General features: G+C 44.0%; 1 protein-coding gene and 2 long non-coding RNA genes across 3 annotated transcripts in view; 2 read left to right on the top strand and 1 right to left on the bottom strand.

The window, feature by feature from the left end:
• Nucleotides 1-19,843, top strand: part of LOC110966538 (transcription factor E3-like) — a 37,412-nt gene continuing 17,569 nt past the window's right edge. The window contains 6 exon segments of the mRNA XM_051949832.1: nucleotides 1-328; nucleotides 3,667-3,765; nucleotides 3,841-3,888; nucleotides 3,974-4,133; nucleotides 8,769-8,924; nucleotides 12,384-12,482. Coding sequence (XP_051805792.1) covers nucleotides 186-328; nucleotides 3,667-3,765; nucleotides 3,841-3,888; nucleotides 3,974-4,133; nucleotides 8,769-8,924; nucleotides 12,384-12,482 — 705 coding nt within the window. The 5' untranslated portion in view covers nucleotides 1-185.
• On the top strand, nucleotides 18,085-19,653 carry LOC127534518 (uncharacterized). Its single transcript, XR_007942672.1, has 4 exons — nucleotides 18,085-18,757; nucleotides 18,860-18,955; nucleotides 19,041-19,152; nucleotides 19,236-19,653. It is a non-coding gene; the product is annotated as an uncharacterized LOC127534518 (long non-coding RNA).
• Nucleotides 19,651-19,843, bottom strand: part of LOC127534517 (uncharacterized) — a 3,639-nt gene continuing 3,446 nt past the window's right edge. Inside the window, exon 2 of the long non-coding RNA XR_007942671.1 lies at nucleotides 19,651-19,843. This exon is cut by the window's right edge and continues 144 nt beyond it. This is a non-coding gene — a long non-coding RNA (uncharacterized LOC127534517).

Genomic DNA, 19,843 nt, shown 5'->3' with positions numbered 1-19,843 from the left:
TGGACTCGAACCTGCACCTTCATCAGCTCCAGCAGCGGTTCCATCCGGTTCTGTTCAGGCTGGTCCTGATTCTCGGGTTCTCCGGTACCAGGTCTCTCGTTCTGCCGTGAGTCCTCCTCTGAGACTTTGATCTCGCAGTGGCTTCTGGGAAATAAAGCGTTTCGGTTCGCCGTTAGTCGGTAGAAATGTCAGCCGTCAGTCCGAACCAGACCCAGAACGGCGAGCCGAACCGCGCCGGAACCGAGCCGGAGCAGGGGGAGGGCGGTGTCCTGCATCCGCAGACCGTGTTCGTCATCCTGGACTCGGCTGAAACTCTCAACCTGGTCCGGTGAGTGGAACTTCTGGGGGTTTCCGAGATATTTCCTCTCACACCGAACTCCATTCATTTTTAACGCTGTTCTCACGGTCAGGTCATTCTAACTGCGCCTGCGCCGAACGAGGCGGACCCACTCCTCGATGTTTAAGTTTAAGTTCTACAAACGCGAATTCGGTCCGTGTACGTCGCCGTCATTCTATTTTCGATTTGGGGTCAAAACACCAAAAACGGATAACGGCCGTTTCCCGTTTTTCGTTTTCAAAATAAAAATCAGAAAACGGAAAACCAATCCGTTTTCCGAATTTCTTTTTTCAATAAAAACGGATATCAAAAAACAAATTAGAAGTTAAATTTCATTTTTTGATATCCGTTTTCTAACTACACTTTTGCAAGACAAATATCAGAAATGACGACGTACACGGATCCACTCTCCTAGAACCAAATCAAAACACAAATGTTGTTAACCCTTTAAGCTGCAGTCAATTCCAGCCATTTTCAGTACAAAAAATCGCTAATATTCTATTTTTAAATAAAAAATATGATGAGACATACAGGGAATATTGGACGCGCATCGCGAGGTGCATTTCCTTGAAAACGACCGATTCTTGGTAAATATACCGACTTCAAGACATGTTTTGGACGAAATATTTTACTGACTTGTGTCGTCTGGATGTAAAAGGTTGGATTATGGCCGTTTTTTGTGGAATATTTTCATCTGTGTGTAATAATGAACCCGGAAATGTGAGTCGCGCTGTGTTCGTTAAAGCCGTGTACAGAGAACGGATGGATGGATATTCGTTGTTTGTCGGACAAATGTGTTTTTCTCACCCGCTGTGGTAATCACATCTGAAAGTGGTTTATATCGGCGGATTCATGAGAATCTAAGCTTTCCATCGGCGTATAGTGTTTGTATAATCGTGTTTGCAGCCGTCGGACATTCTTTAAATTCCTATGCAAATTAGTAGGTGTACCGCCGGCGGTACACTGAAGTTTTAAACTGCACAAACACATGAGTGCAAATAGTGCTTCTCTTACATGTTAACGTGCTTGGTGGTAGGGTCCATGCAGGGATCTTACCCTTAACCCTGCCCTCACAAGCCTTGACATTTCTTGATGACAGGTAGCCGGTCATCATTTTGCGGCCAAATGATGATCCAGTCTGGAAGAACATTTAATGTTGAAAATTGTGTATTCTGAGCTAGAGCACCCAGAAGGTGGCGATGTTCACATTATTACTATGACATTCAGATATAGTGGATGAGATTGTTCACAAAGTATATAAAAACTAGGCATGCAATTATGATAGAGCGCTTCGGCAGTGCTGTTCTGACTATTACATTTATTTCTTCAGTCACCCTGCTAGTCCTGTGAATAAATAAGACAGCAGTGAAATCCATTGTACCCGATTTTCTTGCCCTTTGGGGTAACTCTTGTAATATCGGGCTATAAAAATAATAAATAAATAAAAAACAGATATCAGAAAATGAAATTTAACTTCTAATTTGTTTTTTGATATCCGTTTTTATTGAAAAAAGAAAATCGGAAAACGGATTGGTTTTCCGTTTTTCGATTTTTATTTTGAAAACAAAAAACGGGAAACGGCCGTTATCCGTTTTTGGTGTTTTGACCCCAAATCGAAAATAGAATGACGGTGACGTACACGGACCGTACACGGACCGAATTGGTGTTTTTGAAGAAGATTGATTCCGAATTGAAATGTGACGTTTGCACAAGTAAGAAATGTACGTCAGAGCTGCCCTGGACTTCAGTTAGATGATCTGGGAGAAAGGGGAATTAAAATTCTACACATTTGGAATGAATTTTTGTGTGCAGTGCTCTCCGGTGAGGTCAGTGTTAGAGAGGATGATGATGATGATGGTGATGGTGATGATGTGCAGGTAGTTGTTTTTTTTTTTTCTCTGACCTCTGAGCTGCTGATGTCATCCAGGAGGATCAGGTCTAATCTCCCTCAGAGTTTTATTCTTAAAATTCTATTTTTAAATGCTATTTTATTTAGTTTTATTTGTTATGAGCATTTTGAGGGTTAATGCTAATTTTTTTTTGTTTGATTTTATTTAGGTTTCATAAATATTACTGAACACATTTTTTATTTATTAGTTCAGCATTTTTACTCATTTTTAAAAAAATATTCTTATTATATTTACTTTTTAAGTCATTATTGTTGTTTTATGTGTGTTTATTGAGATAAATATTGTAGTTTCTCAAACTTCTACACAATCACTCACAAAATAAACCGTTTTATAAAAAAGTAAAATAAATAAATTCATATATTCTGTGATGAAAACACATCAAACACTTCTGTAATCTATAGACTATAGTCTATCTATAATCTATCTATAAAGACTCAGGAGAACCTTCAACGGGACAGAATGAAACCTTCTCTGTCTCCTGATTGGTTCTTCCTCCCTCTCTGTCTCCTGATTGGTTTTTCCTGCCTCTCTGTCTCCTGATTGGTTCTTCCTCCCTCTCTGTCTCCTGATTGGTTCTTCCTCCCTCTCTGTCTCCTGATTGGTTTTTCCTGCCTCTCTGTCTCCTGATTGGTTCTTCCTCCCTCTCTGTCTCCTGATTGGTTCTTCCTCCCTCTCTGTCTCCTGATTGGTTTTTCCTGCCTCTCTGTCTCCTGATTGGTTCTTCCTCCCTCTCTGTCTCCTGATTGGTTCTTCCTCCCTCTCTGTCTCCTGATTGGTTCTTCCTCCCTCTCTGTCTCCTGATTGGTTCTTCCTGCCTCTCTGTCTCCTGATTGGTTCTTCCTCCCTCTCTGTCTCCTGATTGGTTCTTCCTGCCTCTCTGTCTCCTGATTGGTTCTTCCTCCCTCTCTGTCTCCTGATTGGTTCTTCCTCCCTCTCTGTCTCCTGATTGGTTCTTCCTGCCTCTCTGTCTCCTGATTGGTTCTTCCTCCCTCTCTGTCTCCTGATTGGTTCTTCCTGCCTCTCTGTCTCCTGATTGGTTCTTCCTCCCTCTCTGTCTCCTGATTGGTTCTTCCTGCCTCTCTGTCTCCTGATTGGTTCTTCCTCCCTCTCTGTCTCCTGATTGGTTCTTCCTCCCTCTCTGTCTCCTGATTGGTTCTTCCTCCCTCTCTGTCTCCTGATTGGTTCTTCCTCCCTCTCTGTCTCCTGATTGGTTCTTCCTGCCTCTCTGTCTCCTGATTGGTTCTTCCTCCCTCTCTGTCTCCTGATTGGTTCTTCCTGCCTCTCTGTCTCCTGATTGGTTCTTCCTGCCTCTCTGTCTCCTGATTGGTTCTTCCTGCCTCTCTGTCTCCTGATTGGTTCTTCCTGCCTCTCTGTCTCCTGATTGGTTCTTCCTCCCTCTCTGTCTCCTGATTGGTTCAGGGTGGAGTCTGGGATCGTCGCTGACATTGAGGTCGACAGTTTGCTGCCTTCAGACTGCGACACCTTCTACGAGATCAAGAGTCAGCCAATCAGCATCAGGTAACTCGTGGAAGACAGCAACAGTTCAGCTGGTATCTTTGATGTCACTGATGATGTCATCATGTGTCTTTGCAGCTCGTCTTCCTCGTCTTCTTCTTCACTTCCAGCCGTCATGCCTTCCAGGTAAAAGTTCTTCTTCTGGAATTTCTTTTCTTTGTGCTTCCTCTGGAGTTCTCTGACGATGTTCTCCTCCTGTGTTCTCCTGCAGGGTTCTGCTGCGCCAGGACCTGATGCGTCAGCAGGCGCAGCAGGAGCAGCAGAAGGAGGCGGAGCTACAGCAGCTGCTGCGACGCTGCGATTCCTCTTCTCCTGTGGGCGTGTCGTCGTCCTGCCAGCCTCCTGCTCAGGTTCCTGTGGAGGTTCTGAAGGTATGACGGAAGAGGAACCTGTAGGAGAACATCCAGCTGTTGGTAACTGGTTCTGAACAGGCTGGTTCTGCTCAGATGCTCTTCCAGCAACATGTTCCACTGCAGAACCTGTTTCATGTGAGAACATCCACAGATTTTACCCGCAATTATCAAACGAACCATCAGCTGATCCAACACGTCGTTAATTCAAACTAAATAATAAAACCAATTAGCCAACATATTCAATTAGTTCAACAGAACTCATTGATTGCGGCTCCTCCACTGAAGATGTTCGGGTTTCTTTCTGACAACAAACAGAACGTCTCTGGACAAAAGAAAAAGTCTGAGGGTTGGTGCAGCGCTTTGAGGTTAGAGGGGGAGCCTCTTTCTGTTTAGTAGACCAGCTGTAGTTCCTGGTAGTTCCACCAGGGGGAGCCTCTTTCTGTTTAGTAGACTAGCTGTAGTTCCTGGTAGTTCCAGCAGGGGGAGCCTCTTTCTGTTTAGTAGACCAGCCATAGTTCCTGGTAGTTCCAGCAGGGGGAGCCTCTTTCTGTTTAGTAGACCAGCTGTAGTTCCTGGTAGTTCCACCAGGGAGCCTCTTTCTGTTTAGTAGACTAGCTGTAGTTCCTGGTAGTTCCAGCAGGGGAGCCTCTTTCTGTTTAGTAGACTAGCTGTAGTTCCTGGTAGTTCCAGCAGGGGAGCCTCTTTCTGTTTAGTAGACCAGCCATAGTTCCTGGTAGTTCCAGCAGGGGGAGCCTCTTTCTGTTTAGTAGACCAGCTGTAGTTCCTGGTAGTTCCAGCAGGGGGAGCTTCTTTCTGTTTAGTAGACCAGCTGTAGTTCCTGGTAGTTCCACCAGGGAGCCTCTTTCTGTTTAGTAGACTAGCTGTAGTTCCTGGTAGTTCCAGCAGGGGAGCCTCTTTCTGTTTAGTAGACTAGCTGTAGTTCCTGGTAGTTCCAGCAGGGGGAGCCTCTTTCTGTTTAGTAGACCAGCTGTAGTTCCTGGTAGTTCCAGCAGGGGGAGCTTCTTTCTGTTTAGTAGACCAGCTGTAGTTCCTGGTAGTTCCAGCAGGGGAGCCTCTTTCTGTTTAGTAGACCAGCTGTAGTTCCTGGTAGTTCCAGCAGGGGAGCCTCTTTCTGTTTAGTAGACTAGCTGTAGTTCCTGGTAGTTCCAGCAGGGGAGCCTCTTTCTGTTTAGTCGACCAGCTGTAGTTCCTGGTAGTTCCAGCAGGGGAGCCTCTTTCTGTTTAGTCGACCAGCTGTAGTTCCTGGTAGTTCCAGCAGGGGGAGCCTCTTTCTGTTTAGTAGACCAGCTGTAGTTCCTGGTAGTTCCAGCAGGGGGAGCCTCTTTCTGTTTAGTAGACCAGCTGTAGTTCCTGGTAGTTCCAGCAGGGGGAGCCTCTTTCTGTTTAGTAGACTAGCCGTAGTTCCTGGTAGTTCCAGCAGGGGGAGCCTCTTTCTGTTTAGTTGACCAGCTGTAGTTCCTGGTAGTTCCAGCAGGGGGAGCCTCTTTCTGTTTAGTAGACCAGCTGTAGTTCCTGGTAGTTCCACCAGGGAGCCTCTTTCTGTTTAGTAGACTAGCTGTAGTTCCTGGTAGTTCCAGCAGGGGAGCCTCTTTCTGTTTAGTAGACTAGCTGTAGTTCCTGGTAGTTCCAGCAGGGGAGCCTCTTTCTGTTTAGTAGACCAGCCATAGTTCCTGGTAGTTCCAGCAGGGGGAGCCTCTTTCTGTTTAGTAGACCAGCTGTAGTTCCTGGTAGTTCCAGCAGGGGGAGCTTCTTTCTGTTTAGTAGACCAGCTGTAGTTCCTGGTAGTTCCACCAGGGAGCCTCTTTCTGTTTAGTAGACTAGCTGTAGTTCCTGGTAGTTCCAGCAGGGGAGCCTCTTTCTGTTTAGTAGACTAGCTGTAGTTCCTGGTAGTTCCAGCAGGGGGAGCCTCTTTCTGTTTAGTAGACCAGCTGTAGTTCCTGGTAGTTCCAGCAGGGGGAGCTTCTTTCTGTTTAGTAGACCAGCTGTAGTTCCTGGTAGTTCCAGCAGGGGAGCCTCTTTCTGTTTAGTAGACCAGCTGTAGTTCCTGGTAGTTCCAGCAGGGGAGCCTCTTTCTGTTTAGTAGACTAGCTGTAGTTCCTGGTAGTTCCAGCAGGGGAGCCTCTTTCTGTTTAGTCGACCAGCTGTAGTTCCTGGTAGTTCCAGCAGGGGAGCCTCTTTCTGTTTAGTCGACCAGCTGTAGTTCCTGGTAGTTCCAGCAGGGGGAGCCTCTTTCTGTTTAGTAGACCAGCTGTAGTTCCTGGTAGTTCCAGCAGGGGGAGCCTCTTTCTGTTTAGTAGACCAGCTGTAGTTCCTGGTAGTTCCAGCAGGGGGAGCCTCTTTCTGTTTAGTAGACTAGCCGTAGTTCCTGGTAGTTCCAGCAGGGGGAGCCTCTTTCTGTTTAGTTGACCAGCTGTAGTTCCTGGTAGTTCCAGCAGGGGGAGCCTCTTTCTGTTTAGTAGACCAGCTGTAGTTCCTGGTAGTTCCAGCAGGGGAGCCTCTTTCTGTTTAGTAGACTAGCTGTAGTTCCTGGTAGTTCCAGCAGGGGAGCCTCTTTCTGTTTAGTCGACCAGCTGTAGTTCCTGGTAGTTCCAGCAGGGGGAGCCTCTTTCTGTTTAGTAGACCAGCTGTAGTTCCTGGTAGTTCCAGCAGGGGAGCCTCTTTCTGTTTAGTAGACCAACTGTAGTTCCTGGTAGTTCCAGCAGGGGAGCCTCTTTCTGTTTAGTCGACCAGCTGTAGTTCCTGGTAGTTCCAGCAGGGGGAGCCTCTTTCTGTTTAGTAGACCAGCTGTAGTTCCTGGTAGTTCCAGCAGGGGAGCCTCTTTCTGTTTAGTAGACCAACTGTAGTTCCTGGTAGTTCCAGCAGGGGAGCCTCTTTCTGTTTAGTAGACAAGCTGTAGTTCCTGGTAGTTCCAGCAGGGGAGCCTCTTTCTGTTTAGTAGACCAGCTGTAGTTCCTGGTAGTTCCAGCAGGGGGAGCCTCTTTCTGTTTAGTAGACTAGCTGTAGTTCCTGGTAGTTCCAGCAGGGGGAGCCTCTTTCTGTCTCATCCTCTACATCGGGGTGTCCAGACTTCTTCCAACCATTCTGTCTGACATGCTTTGAACCATTAAAATCAAATGTAAATTGGCTATTTGATGGAAATTTCGTGACAAACGACACATTTTTAATTTAGTACAAAATGAAATGTTTCTGGAACATTCAGAGGAGGGATCAGAGAGTCCAGTTCTGTCTGGATGAAGAGACATGCCATCGTTAACAGTGACCAGAGCACTGGTAGTGGAAGGCAGGCTGATGAAGAGAGGATTTTTCTGACAACTTTATGACTTCTTATTAATAAATACAGTATTTTATGGATGGAAAATCGAAACAGGTCTCACCAAAACCACTCTGTTTTTAATAATAACATGAAATGAGCTGAACTGAGAAAAAAATTCAGGATTCAGGTTCATACTGACTAATGAACACATATTTCTATATAAAACTATATATATATATATATATATATATATATATTATCATTTTCTGATATATCTTTTTTTAAATATATAAGTATGAATTATATTGATAGTCTATATATGATTTATATAATAATTTTCTCTGATATATTGATTATATTAATACTCCACATATGATTGATATATATTATGTTTTCTGATATATTGATTATATTGATACTCCATACATGATTGATATATGTAGTATGATTTTCTCTGATATATAACTTTTATCTATTACAGCCTGTATATATGTGAATGATGTTGATACTCCATCTATGATTTATATATATTCATTTTCTCTGATATATAACTTCTGTCTATAGTTTTATATAGAAATGTGTTCATTAGTCAGTATTTTGTTTATATATGTATTTATAGCGTAATCATATATTGTCTCTTCAAATTATTAAAATAATTGACTTTACTGCCATTATCTGCTTCTCTAACATATATTAGTGTGTGTGTGTGTACAGTGTTTGCAAAATACCTGTCTACAGTCGAGCTTAATATCAGAATATTCTATTACCTATTATTATTATTATGATCTATTATTCCCGCTATGAATATTAAAATACGCTGAACTATTTGTCCTGTATCATAGCTACATGTATGACGTTTGCAGCAAAAAATAAAAATAAAAAACGCGTGAAAATCAGTTTAATATTCAGAGTTAAGATGGATTAAATGCGCTGTCAAACAGCGCTGAGTGGAGCGGATGACCGGACCAAGATGGCGGCCCCACCGCTCGTCAGCTCCAATGGGCAGTAGCGGTCGATGCGGCGTCTACTCTTTATTATGTCTATGGTGTATTTATACCTGGTCACAAATGCTGGCGGGCCACAAGTGATGCATTTTATGACAGGCTGCAGGACGGATTTGGACACCTGCTGTAGAGACCCAAGGACTACAGGTAAAGCAGAGAGCATTGTGGGAGTCTAGCAGCAACGGGTACCATGACAAAGACTCCTAAGGAGGTTAATGTGTGATATCAGCCACTGGATGAGAAAGGTCACATGACTCCAATCAGAGCAGTGAAGCTGTGAATGATGACATGAGTTCATGTCACGGATCAATCAACACCCCAATATTTCCCATGATGCAGCTGCTGTGACTGACCTCCACCCTGTATGTCCAACAGGTGCAGACTCACCTGGAGAACCCCACCAGGTACCACATCCAGCAGGCCCAGAGGCAGCAGGTCCGCCAGTACCTGTCAACTACCAAGACCACCAATCAGCAGCCAGTTGCACCTCAGGGCCACGCCCCCAAACAACCGGAGGGTCCCAAACAGGAAGTAAGAAATATAAACAAACACATACAAACAAATAACAAAATATAAACAAAACCATGATATACAATTTTATACATATATACATATGTATATGCATATATACACTGCTCAGAAAATTAAAGGAACACTTTTTAATCTAAGTATTGCATCAAATCAGTGAAACATGTGGGATACTGATCTGGTCAAGTAAGTAACTGGAGGTTTTTAGTGAGTTTCAGCTGCTTTGGTGTTCATAAAATTAACAACAGATGCACTAGAGGGGTAACAATGAGACACCCCCCAAAACAGGAATGAGTTTACAGGTGAAGGCCACTGATGTTTTTTCCTTCCTAATGTTTTCTGACTGTTTTTCACTAGTTTTACATTTGGCGAGGGTCAGAGTCACTTCTGGTAGCATGAGGCGATACCTGGACCCTACAGAGGTTCCACAGACAGTCCAACTCCTCCAGGATGAAACATCAATGTGTGCCATTGCCAGAAGGTTTGCTGTGTCTCCCAGTACATTCTCAAGCACATGGAGGAGATTCCAGGAGACAGGCAGTTAGTCTGGGAGAGCTGGACAGGACTGTAGAAGGTCCTCAACCCATCAGCAGGACAGATATCTGCTCCTTTGTGCAAGGAGGACCAGGATGAGCACTGCAATAGCTCTACAAAATGACCTCCAGCAGACCACTGGTGTGAATGTCTCTGATCAAACAATCAGAAAGGGATGTAATGAGAGTGGTCTGAGGGCCCAGCGTCCTCTAGTGCCCGCTGTGCTCGCTGACCGGCACCGTGGAGCTCGGCTGGTATTTGCCATAGAACACAGGAATCTGCAGGTCCACCACTGGTGCCCTGTGCTTTTCACAGATGAGAGCAGGTTCACCCTGAGCACATGTGACAGACATGAAAGGGTCTGGAGAAGCCGTGGAGAACGTTATGCTGCCTGTAACATTGTTCAGCATGACCGGTTTGGTGGTGGGTCAGTGATGGTGTGGGGAGGCATATCCATGGAGGGACACACAGACCTCTACAGGCTGGACAATGGCATTCTGACTGCCTTTAGGTATCAGGATGAAATCCTTGGATCCATTGTCAGACCCTACATTGGTGCAGTGGTCCTGGATTCCTTCTGGTGTAGACAATGCCCAGTCTTATGTGGTAAGAGAACTCATGCAGTTCCTGGAGGATGAAGGAACTGATACCATTAGCTGGCCCCCATGCTCACCTGACCTGAATCCAATAGAACACCTTTGGAACATTATGTTCTGTTCCATCAGACACCATCAGGTTGCTCCTCAGACTGTCCAGGAGCTCAGCGATGCCCTGGTCCAGTTCTGGGAGGAGATACCCCAGGACACCATCCATCGTCTCATTCAGAGCTTGTCCTGACATCGTCAGTCATGAATACAAGCACATGGAGGCCATACAAACTACTGAATACCATTTTGAGTTGCTGCCAAGGAATTTCAGAAAGATGGACCAGCCTGCCACATCAGTTTTTCACTTTGATTTTGGGCTGTCTTGAATTTAGCCCTCCTGGGGGGTTGATCATTTTCATTCCATCAAACAATGTGGCACTTTTCATTCCCAACACATTATCCAGTCCATATCAATGCTAAGATCCAGTTTGTTTTTTCCCCACATTGAAATATGATGTGTTTTCGAAGTGTTGCTTTAATTTTTTGAGTGTTTAAAGCTTGGGACATCTTTTGTATCCAAATCCGGCTTTAAACTTCTCCACAACAGTATCTGGGACCTGCCTGGTGTGTTCCTTGGTCTTCATGATGCTCTCTGCACTTTAAACAGAACCCTGAGACTATCACAGAGCAGGTGCATTTATACGGAGACTTGATTACACACAGGTGGATTCTATTTATCATCATCAGTCATTTAGGACAACATTGGATCATTCAGAGATCCTCACTGAACTTCTGGAGTGAGTTTGCTGCACTGAAAGTAAAGGGGCCCAATAATATTGCACACCCCACTTTTCAGGTTTTTATTTGTTAAAAAAGTTTAAAATATCCAATAAATTTCGTTCCACTTCACGATTGTGTCCCAATTGTTGTTGATTCTTGACAAAAAATTAAAATTTAATATCTTTATGTTTGAAGCCTGAAATGTGGCGAAAGGTTGAAAAGTTCAAGGGGGCCGAATACTTTCACAAGGCACTGTATATATACATATAATATATATGTATATATATGTATATATTGACCGTCAATAGAAACTTTGAGGTAGAAATGTAGGCAGAATTCTACTTGTAGGGGGGTTGTAATGATTCATGGTGGATTTACTGATGATCTAGTGCCCTGGTAGTTGAGATAATGATGAGTTGTCATTTTGTCATGATTCACTGCACATGGGTTGGTCACTTTGCAAAAGTGAACCAAATACACACCAAGCAATACTCAGTGAGTATCTGCACAATGTGAGAATGGGTTTGAAGGCCTATATAAAGGCCCAAAAAAGGCCCCCATCGTTAGTCCAGTGAACAGCATCATGCCGCGTCTATCACATGAACAACGTCTCCGGGCACTGGGTATGGTGGAGGCCGCTTTGAGCTACAGTGATGTATCCAGGCGTATGGGCTGTTCCCAACCCACAATCAGAAGCCTGGTCCAAAGCATGCGCCGACGGATTGCTGCCTGCATCCAAGCAGATGGAGGCCATAACTATGATTCATATGAAGAAAATCCAGCTTCAGGCTTCAAAATAAAAATTATGTTGGAAAATATGGTCTCCAAGTTTTTAATGACTGTCAGTGTGTGTATATATATATATATATATATATATACACACACACACGCGCACACATATATATATCTTTTTTCATCCTCTGGATTCAAGAAAGTTTCTGACAATAAATCTACTAACCCTAGAACAGTGTTCCACAGATCAGTGGTAGTTCTGTCCTAAAGGTTGTGTTCTAAAAGTTCTGTCCTCCAGCAGCAGATGTTGTTCCGTCAGTCAGCAGAGTTGCTGTGAGTCAGTCTGCTGAGTCGACTGTTCCAGAGGATCTGACTCAGTCCAACTGTTTCCTGCTGCGGTCACATTCTGCAGGAACCAGAACCACAAACACTGAACTCAACATTTAACATTAAAACATGTTAGAACTTCAGAACACTTGTTGTTCTTTATCTAAACTAGAACACGCCCCCCGGACCGAACCAGTATTCAGATAACCCTCATTAACTGGGCCGAATATCTGGAGCCCAGAAGTTGCTGTTCGGACCTCAGAAGAGGTGTAGATGAACGGTCCAATCAGACGATGGCAGTGGGCAGAGTTAAGAGATAGACGTCAGTCTGTTTCGGAGTTTACAGAAGATTCAGAATCTCTAGAACCTCCAGAATCTCCACACCTGCCGGTCATCTCACCGTGTTTCTCCCTCATCTTCATGCCGGAGCAAATCAGAACAGAAGTCCATCCAATGATCGGGTCTGACCCATCAAACCTCTGATCTGTGATTACATCATCAGGTGGAGGAGACCGTCATCGATGACATCATCAGCCTGGAATCGAGCCTAAACGATGAGTTCCTCACGCTGATCGACTCAGGACTGCAGCTTGCCAACACGGTAACACAACACAGTAGCACAACACGCTAACACGGTAACACAACAGGCTAACATGGTAACACAACTCGCTAAGATGGTAACACAACAGACATGTTTACACAACAGACACGCTAACATGGTAACACAACAGACACGCTAACATGGTAACACAACAGACACGCTAACATGGTAACACAACAGACATGGTAACACAACAGACACGCTAACATGGTAACACAACAGACACGCTAACATGGTAACACAACAGACATGGTAACACAACAGACACGCTAACATGGTAACACAACAGACATGCTAACATGGTAAAACAACAGACACGCTAACATGGTAACACAACAGACATGCTAACATGGTAAAACAACAGACATGCTAACATGGTAACACAAGAGACATGCTAAAATGGTAACACAACAGACATGGTAGCACAACAGACACGCTAACATGGTAACAACAGACATGCTAACATGCTAACACAAGAGACACGCTAACATGCTAACACAACAGACACGCTAACATGGTAACACAACAGACACGCTAACATGGTAACACAACAGACACGCTAACACGGTAACAACAGACACGCTAACACGGTAACACAACAGACACGCTAACACGCTAACACAACAGACACGCTAACATGCTAACACAACAGACATGCTAACATGCTAACACAACAGGCTAACATGGTAACACAACAGACATTTTAACACAACAGACACGCCAACACGGTAACACATCTGGAACAGTCATGCTGTGGTTTTGTTTTAAAATGTTCTGGTAGATGAAGAATACAGAAGCTCCTCGTCATCATCAGGTCCATGTTCACCTGCAGCGCAGAGGGCAGGACAACGTTTAGGAGTGAATGAATGCAGTCAATAGACCAGCTGCTGCTGCACAGGATAGATGGAAGAGAGGTCAGATGAACTGTCAATCAATAAACAACACTTCACTGAAAGTATCGACCCCCAAAGTAGAAACAAACCGTAGTACCACTAATCAGGAGGTACAGAAGGAGTCATAGTACCACTGATCAGGAGGTACAGAAGGAGTCATAGTTCCACTAATCAGGAGGTCTAGAAGGAGTCATAGTTCCACTGATCAGGAGGTCTAGAAGGAGTCATAGTTCCACTAATCAGAGCTCCTAAAATGACTCCACAGACAGTGAACTACTTTCTCCATCCAGCTGTAAAAACAGACATCAGCTGCTTCAGACTTGGTTCAGGGGTTCTCCATGGAAACCAGAGTTAGTGTGAAGCTCAGACAGTGTGGAGGAACCTTCAGAACATCAACCTCTATGGACGGAGGACCAGAACTAAACCTGGTTGCTGCTCAGAACTAAACTTCCAGATGAAAATTTGCTGTTTTTTGGTAAACTCTAATCTGAGCCTCTTCCTGTTTATGAGGCTCACCGATGGTTTCCACCTTGTGATGAACCCTCTGAATTCACTCTGGTAAAGTCTTCTCTGAGTTGCTGACTTTTACCTCTTGGAGAGTCTTCTGGATCTGACCAGCTGTTATGAAGGGATCTTCTTGACCAGGGAAAGGATTCTTCTGTCTTCCACCACACTGGTTTTCTTGGTCTTCTGGGTCTTTTGGTGTTGCTGAGCTCACCAGGGGCCTCATTTATAAAGCTTGCGTACGCACAAAACAGGGCTAGAAAGTTGCATACGCCACTTTCTACGCAAAGGTTGTGATTTATAAAAACAAACTTGGCGTGAGAATGTGCGCACCGGCGCGCCAACCTTGATTCTTGATGCTTGCTTACGCACAAAACAGGGCGTAAATCACAAACTTTGCGTAGAAAGTGGCGTATGCTGTGTTCGTTGTGATTTCTAAAACAAACTTGACGTGAGAATGTGCGCACCGGTGCTCCAACTTTGATGCTTGCTTAAGCACATTTTGGAGACAGAGGGAACGGCAGTGATGGAGGGTGAAGTGGTGAATTGAAACCAGACTGATCTCAAACCTTTATTGTTATCACATATTAGACTTGTAGAGCCGGATAATCATAAACCCTCATTGTTGTAGATGTTCATATAGTGCGTCATTCGGCCGACGACTGTATTTGCAGAACTATGTTCATATATTAACAGGGGCGGATTGAACGTTATTTCATTCGGTCGTTTGACCGAAGGGCCGGTCCACATCTGGGGCCGGTGTGGTGATCTTTATTAAATAATTTTGTTTACTGATCACCCGGCGCCCGTATGGCTCATCGGGGAAAGCAGAAGACCGATTTGTAGGGGTGGTCTCCGACGCAGTGGGCCGGGTTCGATTCCTGCCCGCGGCACTTTTATGCATGTCTTCCTACTCTTCTCCCCATTTCCTGTCACTCTTCACTGCAACTATCACAGTAAAAAGGCAAAAAAAAAAAAAAAGTAAAGAATTTTGTTTATTTATCCATATGCGGCCGAATGTGATGAGCGTCCAACCATTAATCAGCCCTGTACAGGCACACATGCTTCACACCACAACCCCCGAGTGAAAATGGATTTCTCTATGTGAACCGAAAAAATGTACATTCAATCAGTTTACAAATTATTTGTACATCGGACATGATCATAACAGATTTAGTGGCAGGGTGGCCTGGGTCAACACATGATTCATTCATCCTGATGCACAGCAGTGAAAAGACTGCAGGGGGCGCTGTGTGAAATGCCGTGGATCAGCAGCTTATTTATATACAGATACATTCATGAGTTACTTTGCATTGACCATTCATGGTAAAATGTGGGTGTGTTGTGGGCGGAATGTGAGGTGGATCCACCTGTGCAATCTTCCAGCTGGTGTCTGATTTATAAAGAAATTGCGTGCAGCTGTGCTTACGCAAAGTTTTATAAATCAGGAGTGAAGGGCATACGCCCATTTCGTATTTTCGGCGTACGCAAACTTTAGTATGGATCCTACGCAATGTTTTATAAATGAGGTCCCTGGTCCTTCTTTCTTTTTAAGAATGAACCAAACAGTAGACTTGTCCCCTCCTAATGTTTCTGCTCTCTGATGACAGCTTCCTTTACTGATAGAGATGCTCTTTGGACTTCATATGCATACTTGATTCATCAAGTTCCACACTTGAACTCTCGACCTTTAATCTGCTCCTTGTAAATGAAATAATGAGGGAATAACTCACACCTGGCCCTGGATCAGCTGAGCAGCCACCTGTCCAGTTACTTTTAGTTCGTCTACAATGTGTTGTAGCTGCTCCAACGTTCACCTGAGACCTGTTTCACGAAGCAGGTTCACTGAAAACTCTGAGTTTGTTAACCCTGAAATGAGGGAAACTCAGAGTTTTCTGTTTCACGAAGCGAGGTAACTTAATAGACCGGTGGCTCAGATAGCCCCCCATGCACCCCCCCCACCTTTCAACCAAACCTAATTTTTATGAACCCTTAGGATGTCTACAATGCAAAAATGAGTGGTAACAGTTATCAAACTCATTTGGACTACCCCCTCTAGTGCCAAATTCAAGTTAAGGTTGAAAGCCACCCGTGAGTGCCGTTCGCGGGCCTGGTTTTTCTTGTTTTTTTTTAACTTCTTAAGATTAGTACATATGTTACTTTTACTATAACGAGCTATACATTTCTGAAAAGCTTATTGTCTGAGCTTTCATGTGGTATCAATGCCAGTTCTGTGTAGCTTCTGATTGGCAGTGGAGCCACTAAGCGACCACCCGACTGGAAGGTGTTTTTCTCCAATGATGAGAACAATGTCCAGCTTATCAAGCTGCTGTTGACTGAATGGAGCAAGGATGGATTTGCTGAGAAACTGGCAGGTCGCAAGGTGATCTTGGTTTGCGGAGAGAGAGCATACCTCCTTACTTCTGGGGATGGTGTCAGCACAACATCAGCAGAGCTTGAAGCTCTCGGATCAACACAAGAGGAAACCGACACAAGAGTCGTCCTCTACACACTCTATGCTGCAAGCAAAGGCTACAAAAATGTTCGTATCAAGACGCCAGACTCAGACATATTCTTTATCTTACTGCACTTTGCGAAGACAGCTCCCATTAACGTCCTCCTTGACACCAAAATCAAAGGAAAGGCGAGACTGATCAATGTCTCAACGATTGCAGGGAATCTTGGCCAGGAGAAATGTAGCTCTCTTTTAGGTCTCCATGCGTACACTGGGAGTGATACAACCAGTGCCTTTAGGTGTAAAGGCAAGGTGAACCCTCTGAAGAAAATACTGAAGAGCCCAGAGTACATCACTCTTCTTGCCAAGCTGGGAGAAACGTGAAACGTACCAGATGATCTGTTGGATGACCTGGAGGCTTTCACATGTTCAATGTATGGCCAAAAATCCCAAACTGGAAAGGTGAATGACTTGAGAGTGGCATGCATCAACAAGTTGTCTATCAAGACAGGCAAGACCACTCCAAGGAATGTGGACATGGCCTCCCTGCCGCCATGCCGTAGGACCCTGGAGCAACATGTGAGGAGGGTGAACTACCAGGTAGCTGTATGGAAAGCAGCAAGTGAGGCCAAGCCTGCTATTCCCTCACCAGATCAGGACCATGGATGGATGATGGCATAAAATGGCTTGCAGCCCCTTTGGTACAAAGGAGACAGTCTGCCAGAGGACCTCAATGCCGTGTCTGAGGACCAGGAGCCACACGAAGAATCTGATGACAGCGCCACTGAGAGTGACAGTGAAGATGCTGTTTACTCAGAGAGTGACTCTGACACAGACTCTGACTTGAACTAAATCAGTGATTGGACTGTTCATAACTATGCACTTTTAGACACGAAGATGCTTCAATTTGACAATATCTATACTCACCAAAAAGGGCTATGATGTTTCATGTATTAGCTGTGTTAAATATATAGGCTACGTATGGTAATTAATGTAAGCATAGTTGTGAGACAGAGGTATTTAAAAAAGATAGGCTACCTATTTTTGGGACATTTTGTGATCAAACAATTTTGTTGATTTTGTGATAGAATAAGTATGTTTGCTGCTGTGTAATTTTAAGATGAACTGTTTCAATGCCGTAACTGTGCAGATTTCATGATATTGCAAATAGATACATAACTTCATTTCTGATCTTTCATGTAGTATGATATGGCATGAAAAACGGTTCTGATTATCAACATGTAATTGATGCCTATCTTGAGCTATCACCACAAATTTGGTGTCAAATTAAAGCTAACATTTTAGCAATGTGGTTCCAATGATAAAATAGAGTCATTATGCTTCCAATCATTGAGCAAATAACTTTCAATAGATTTCTTTCGAAATTTTCACTTCAGGCAATGGTTGAAAAGGTGATTGTACATTTAGCTAAGCTGAGACATGGGCTTTCTATTATGCACAACAGTTGGCACATTTCATAACAGGTCAGGAAATAAGCTTTTCAGAAATGTATAGTTTGATATGGTAAATGTAACATATGTACTAATCTTAAGAAGTTAAAAAAACAAGAAAAACCAGGCCCGCAAACGGCACTCACAGGTAGCTTTCAACCTTAACTTGAATTTGGCACTAGAGGGGGTAGTCCAAATGAGTTTGATAACTGTTACCACTCATTTTTGCATTGTAGATTCATAAAAAAAATAAAAAAGATTCAAGGGTTCATAAAAATTAGGTTTGGTTGAAAGGTGGGGGGGTGCATGGGGGGCTATCTGAGCCACCGGTCTATAACCCTGAGACAGAGGGGTAAGTCTAGCCTGTTTCACAAAGAGGGGTAACTTCAACTCTCGGTCAGTTACCGCAGTAACAGACTCCGTGACTCTAACCTGGTCACCAGCAGGTTTATCTGAGAAAACCTCCAGTTTCTCTCCGTCTCCGCCCTCTTTCAGCCACACGCTGTTTCATTTCCTCATTCATTCAGTCAGTAAGCGAGCGAGTTTTGGCGTAGAACAGCTTTTATTAACGATCCAGTGGATAAAGGAGCAGCATTACTGCACAGATCATTAAATATTCGTCTGTAGATTGTTATCAGACCGAGCATAAATGTTCTCGCATTTCCGGACAATTATCGGTTTGAGCGGTACCGTTTCATAATCGTTTCAAGTCCATAATCTACATAAACAACCTAATCCGTCCTTACATTTACATTACCAACCAGTCATGCTCTCACATCCAGCAGATATTGTGTGTTGCTGCGGTTCTTTGCAAATGGAAGTTTTTATATGATGTCGGAGATGCAGAGTAAGACAACTGTATGGAGGACAGTCAGAAAAGTTTTCCTGATCCTGAAACGGCTTTGACTCATCATTGTGGTTTTCCTGGACATAAACCTGTCAGAAGATCAAGGAGGATCCACAGGATTACAGGTGAATGATGTAGAGATCTGTTACATTCATTTTAAATCATATTCTGTTAATGACATTGTGCTGCAGCCTCAGACTGGGATCAGTCATTTTAATTTCTTTCAGGATTTCCCAGTGTGATTGGCTGCATAGATGCACACATCCCCATCACAGCTCCCTCACATCATGAACAGGAAGTCCATTCACAGCATAAATGTGCAGGTAGGCTACAGGTAGACTGACTACTGTTTCTAAATGTTAAACACTGCATCATAGTTCAACATCTGTCATTCTCTGCACTGTCCAGATCATCTGTGATGCTGCATACATCATTTCTAATGTGGAGGCCACGTGGTCTGGGTCTGTTCATGACTCCAGGATTTATGGAGAGTCTAACCTGAGCAACAGACTGCAGCGTGGTCAGCAGCATAAAGATTTTCACAATAGAATTCTCTTGTCTCTCTCCTTTAATATGCTCTGATGTATCCACTATACATTACAGGAGAGTTTGATGGCCTTCTGCTGGGTGACAGGGGTTACCATGACAACCCAGGCTGATGACCTCATACCCTGACCCTGAACCAGGCCCCCAACAGAACTTCAACCGGACTCACTGCAGGACCAGAGCCCGGGTGGAGATGACCATAGGCCTGCTGAAAGCCCGTTTCCAGAGCCTACGTCTCCTCAGGGTGACCCCTGAGAGGGCCTGTGATATTACTGTGGCATGTGTTGTTCTTCATAATATTACTATTAGAGGAGAGCAACACCCTGCCCTACAAACTGAAGACCCAGATGATGAGCCCATCCACCTGCAGCTATCCAGGACAGCAGAGCAGTCAGAGACACCGTATGCAATAATCACTTTAGAGTTTAAGTCTCCATCATCACCACCACAGCAAATAAAGACATGATACACATTTCATTTGCTCTTCTTTATTTCCTACAAATAAAAGATAGTTCAGTTCATGTTCCAGTAGTTAACATAATTCACCTGTGACCATCACCACCTCTAACTTGTGCTCCAGTATTTCAGTTTCCAGATCTGCCCTCCTAATCTGTTTTTGGATTCTTCTCAGCAAATGCAGTTTGTAAATCTGTTTTACTGATAAC

Source organism: Acanthochromis polyacanthus, chromosome 6 (genome assembly GCF_021347895.1).
Source record: "Acanthochromis polyacanthus isolate Apoly-LR-REF ecotype Palm Island chromosome 6, KAUST_Apoly_ChrSc, whole genome shotgun sequence".
Lineage (NCBI taxonomy): Eukaryota > Metazoa > Chordata > Actinopteri > Pomacentridae > Acanthochromis > Acanthochromis polyacanthus.
The sequence above is the reverse complement of the archived record's forward strand: the minus strand, read 5'-3'. Positions and strand labels throughout refer to the sequence as shown.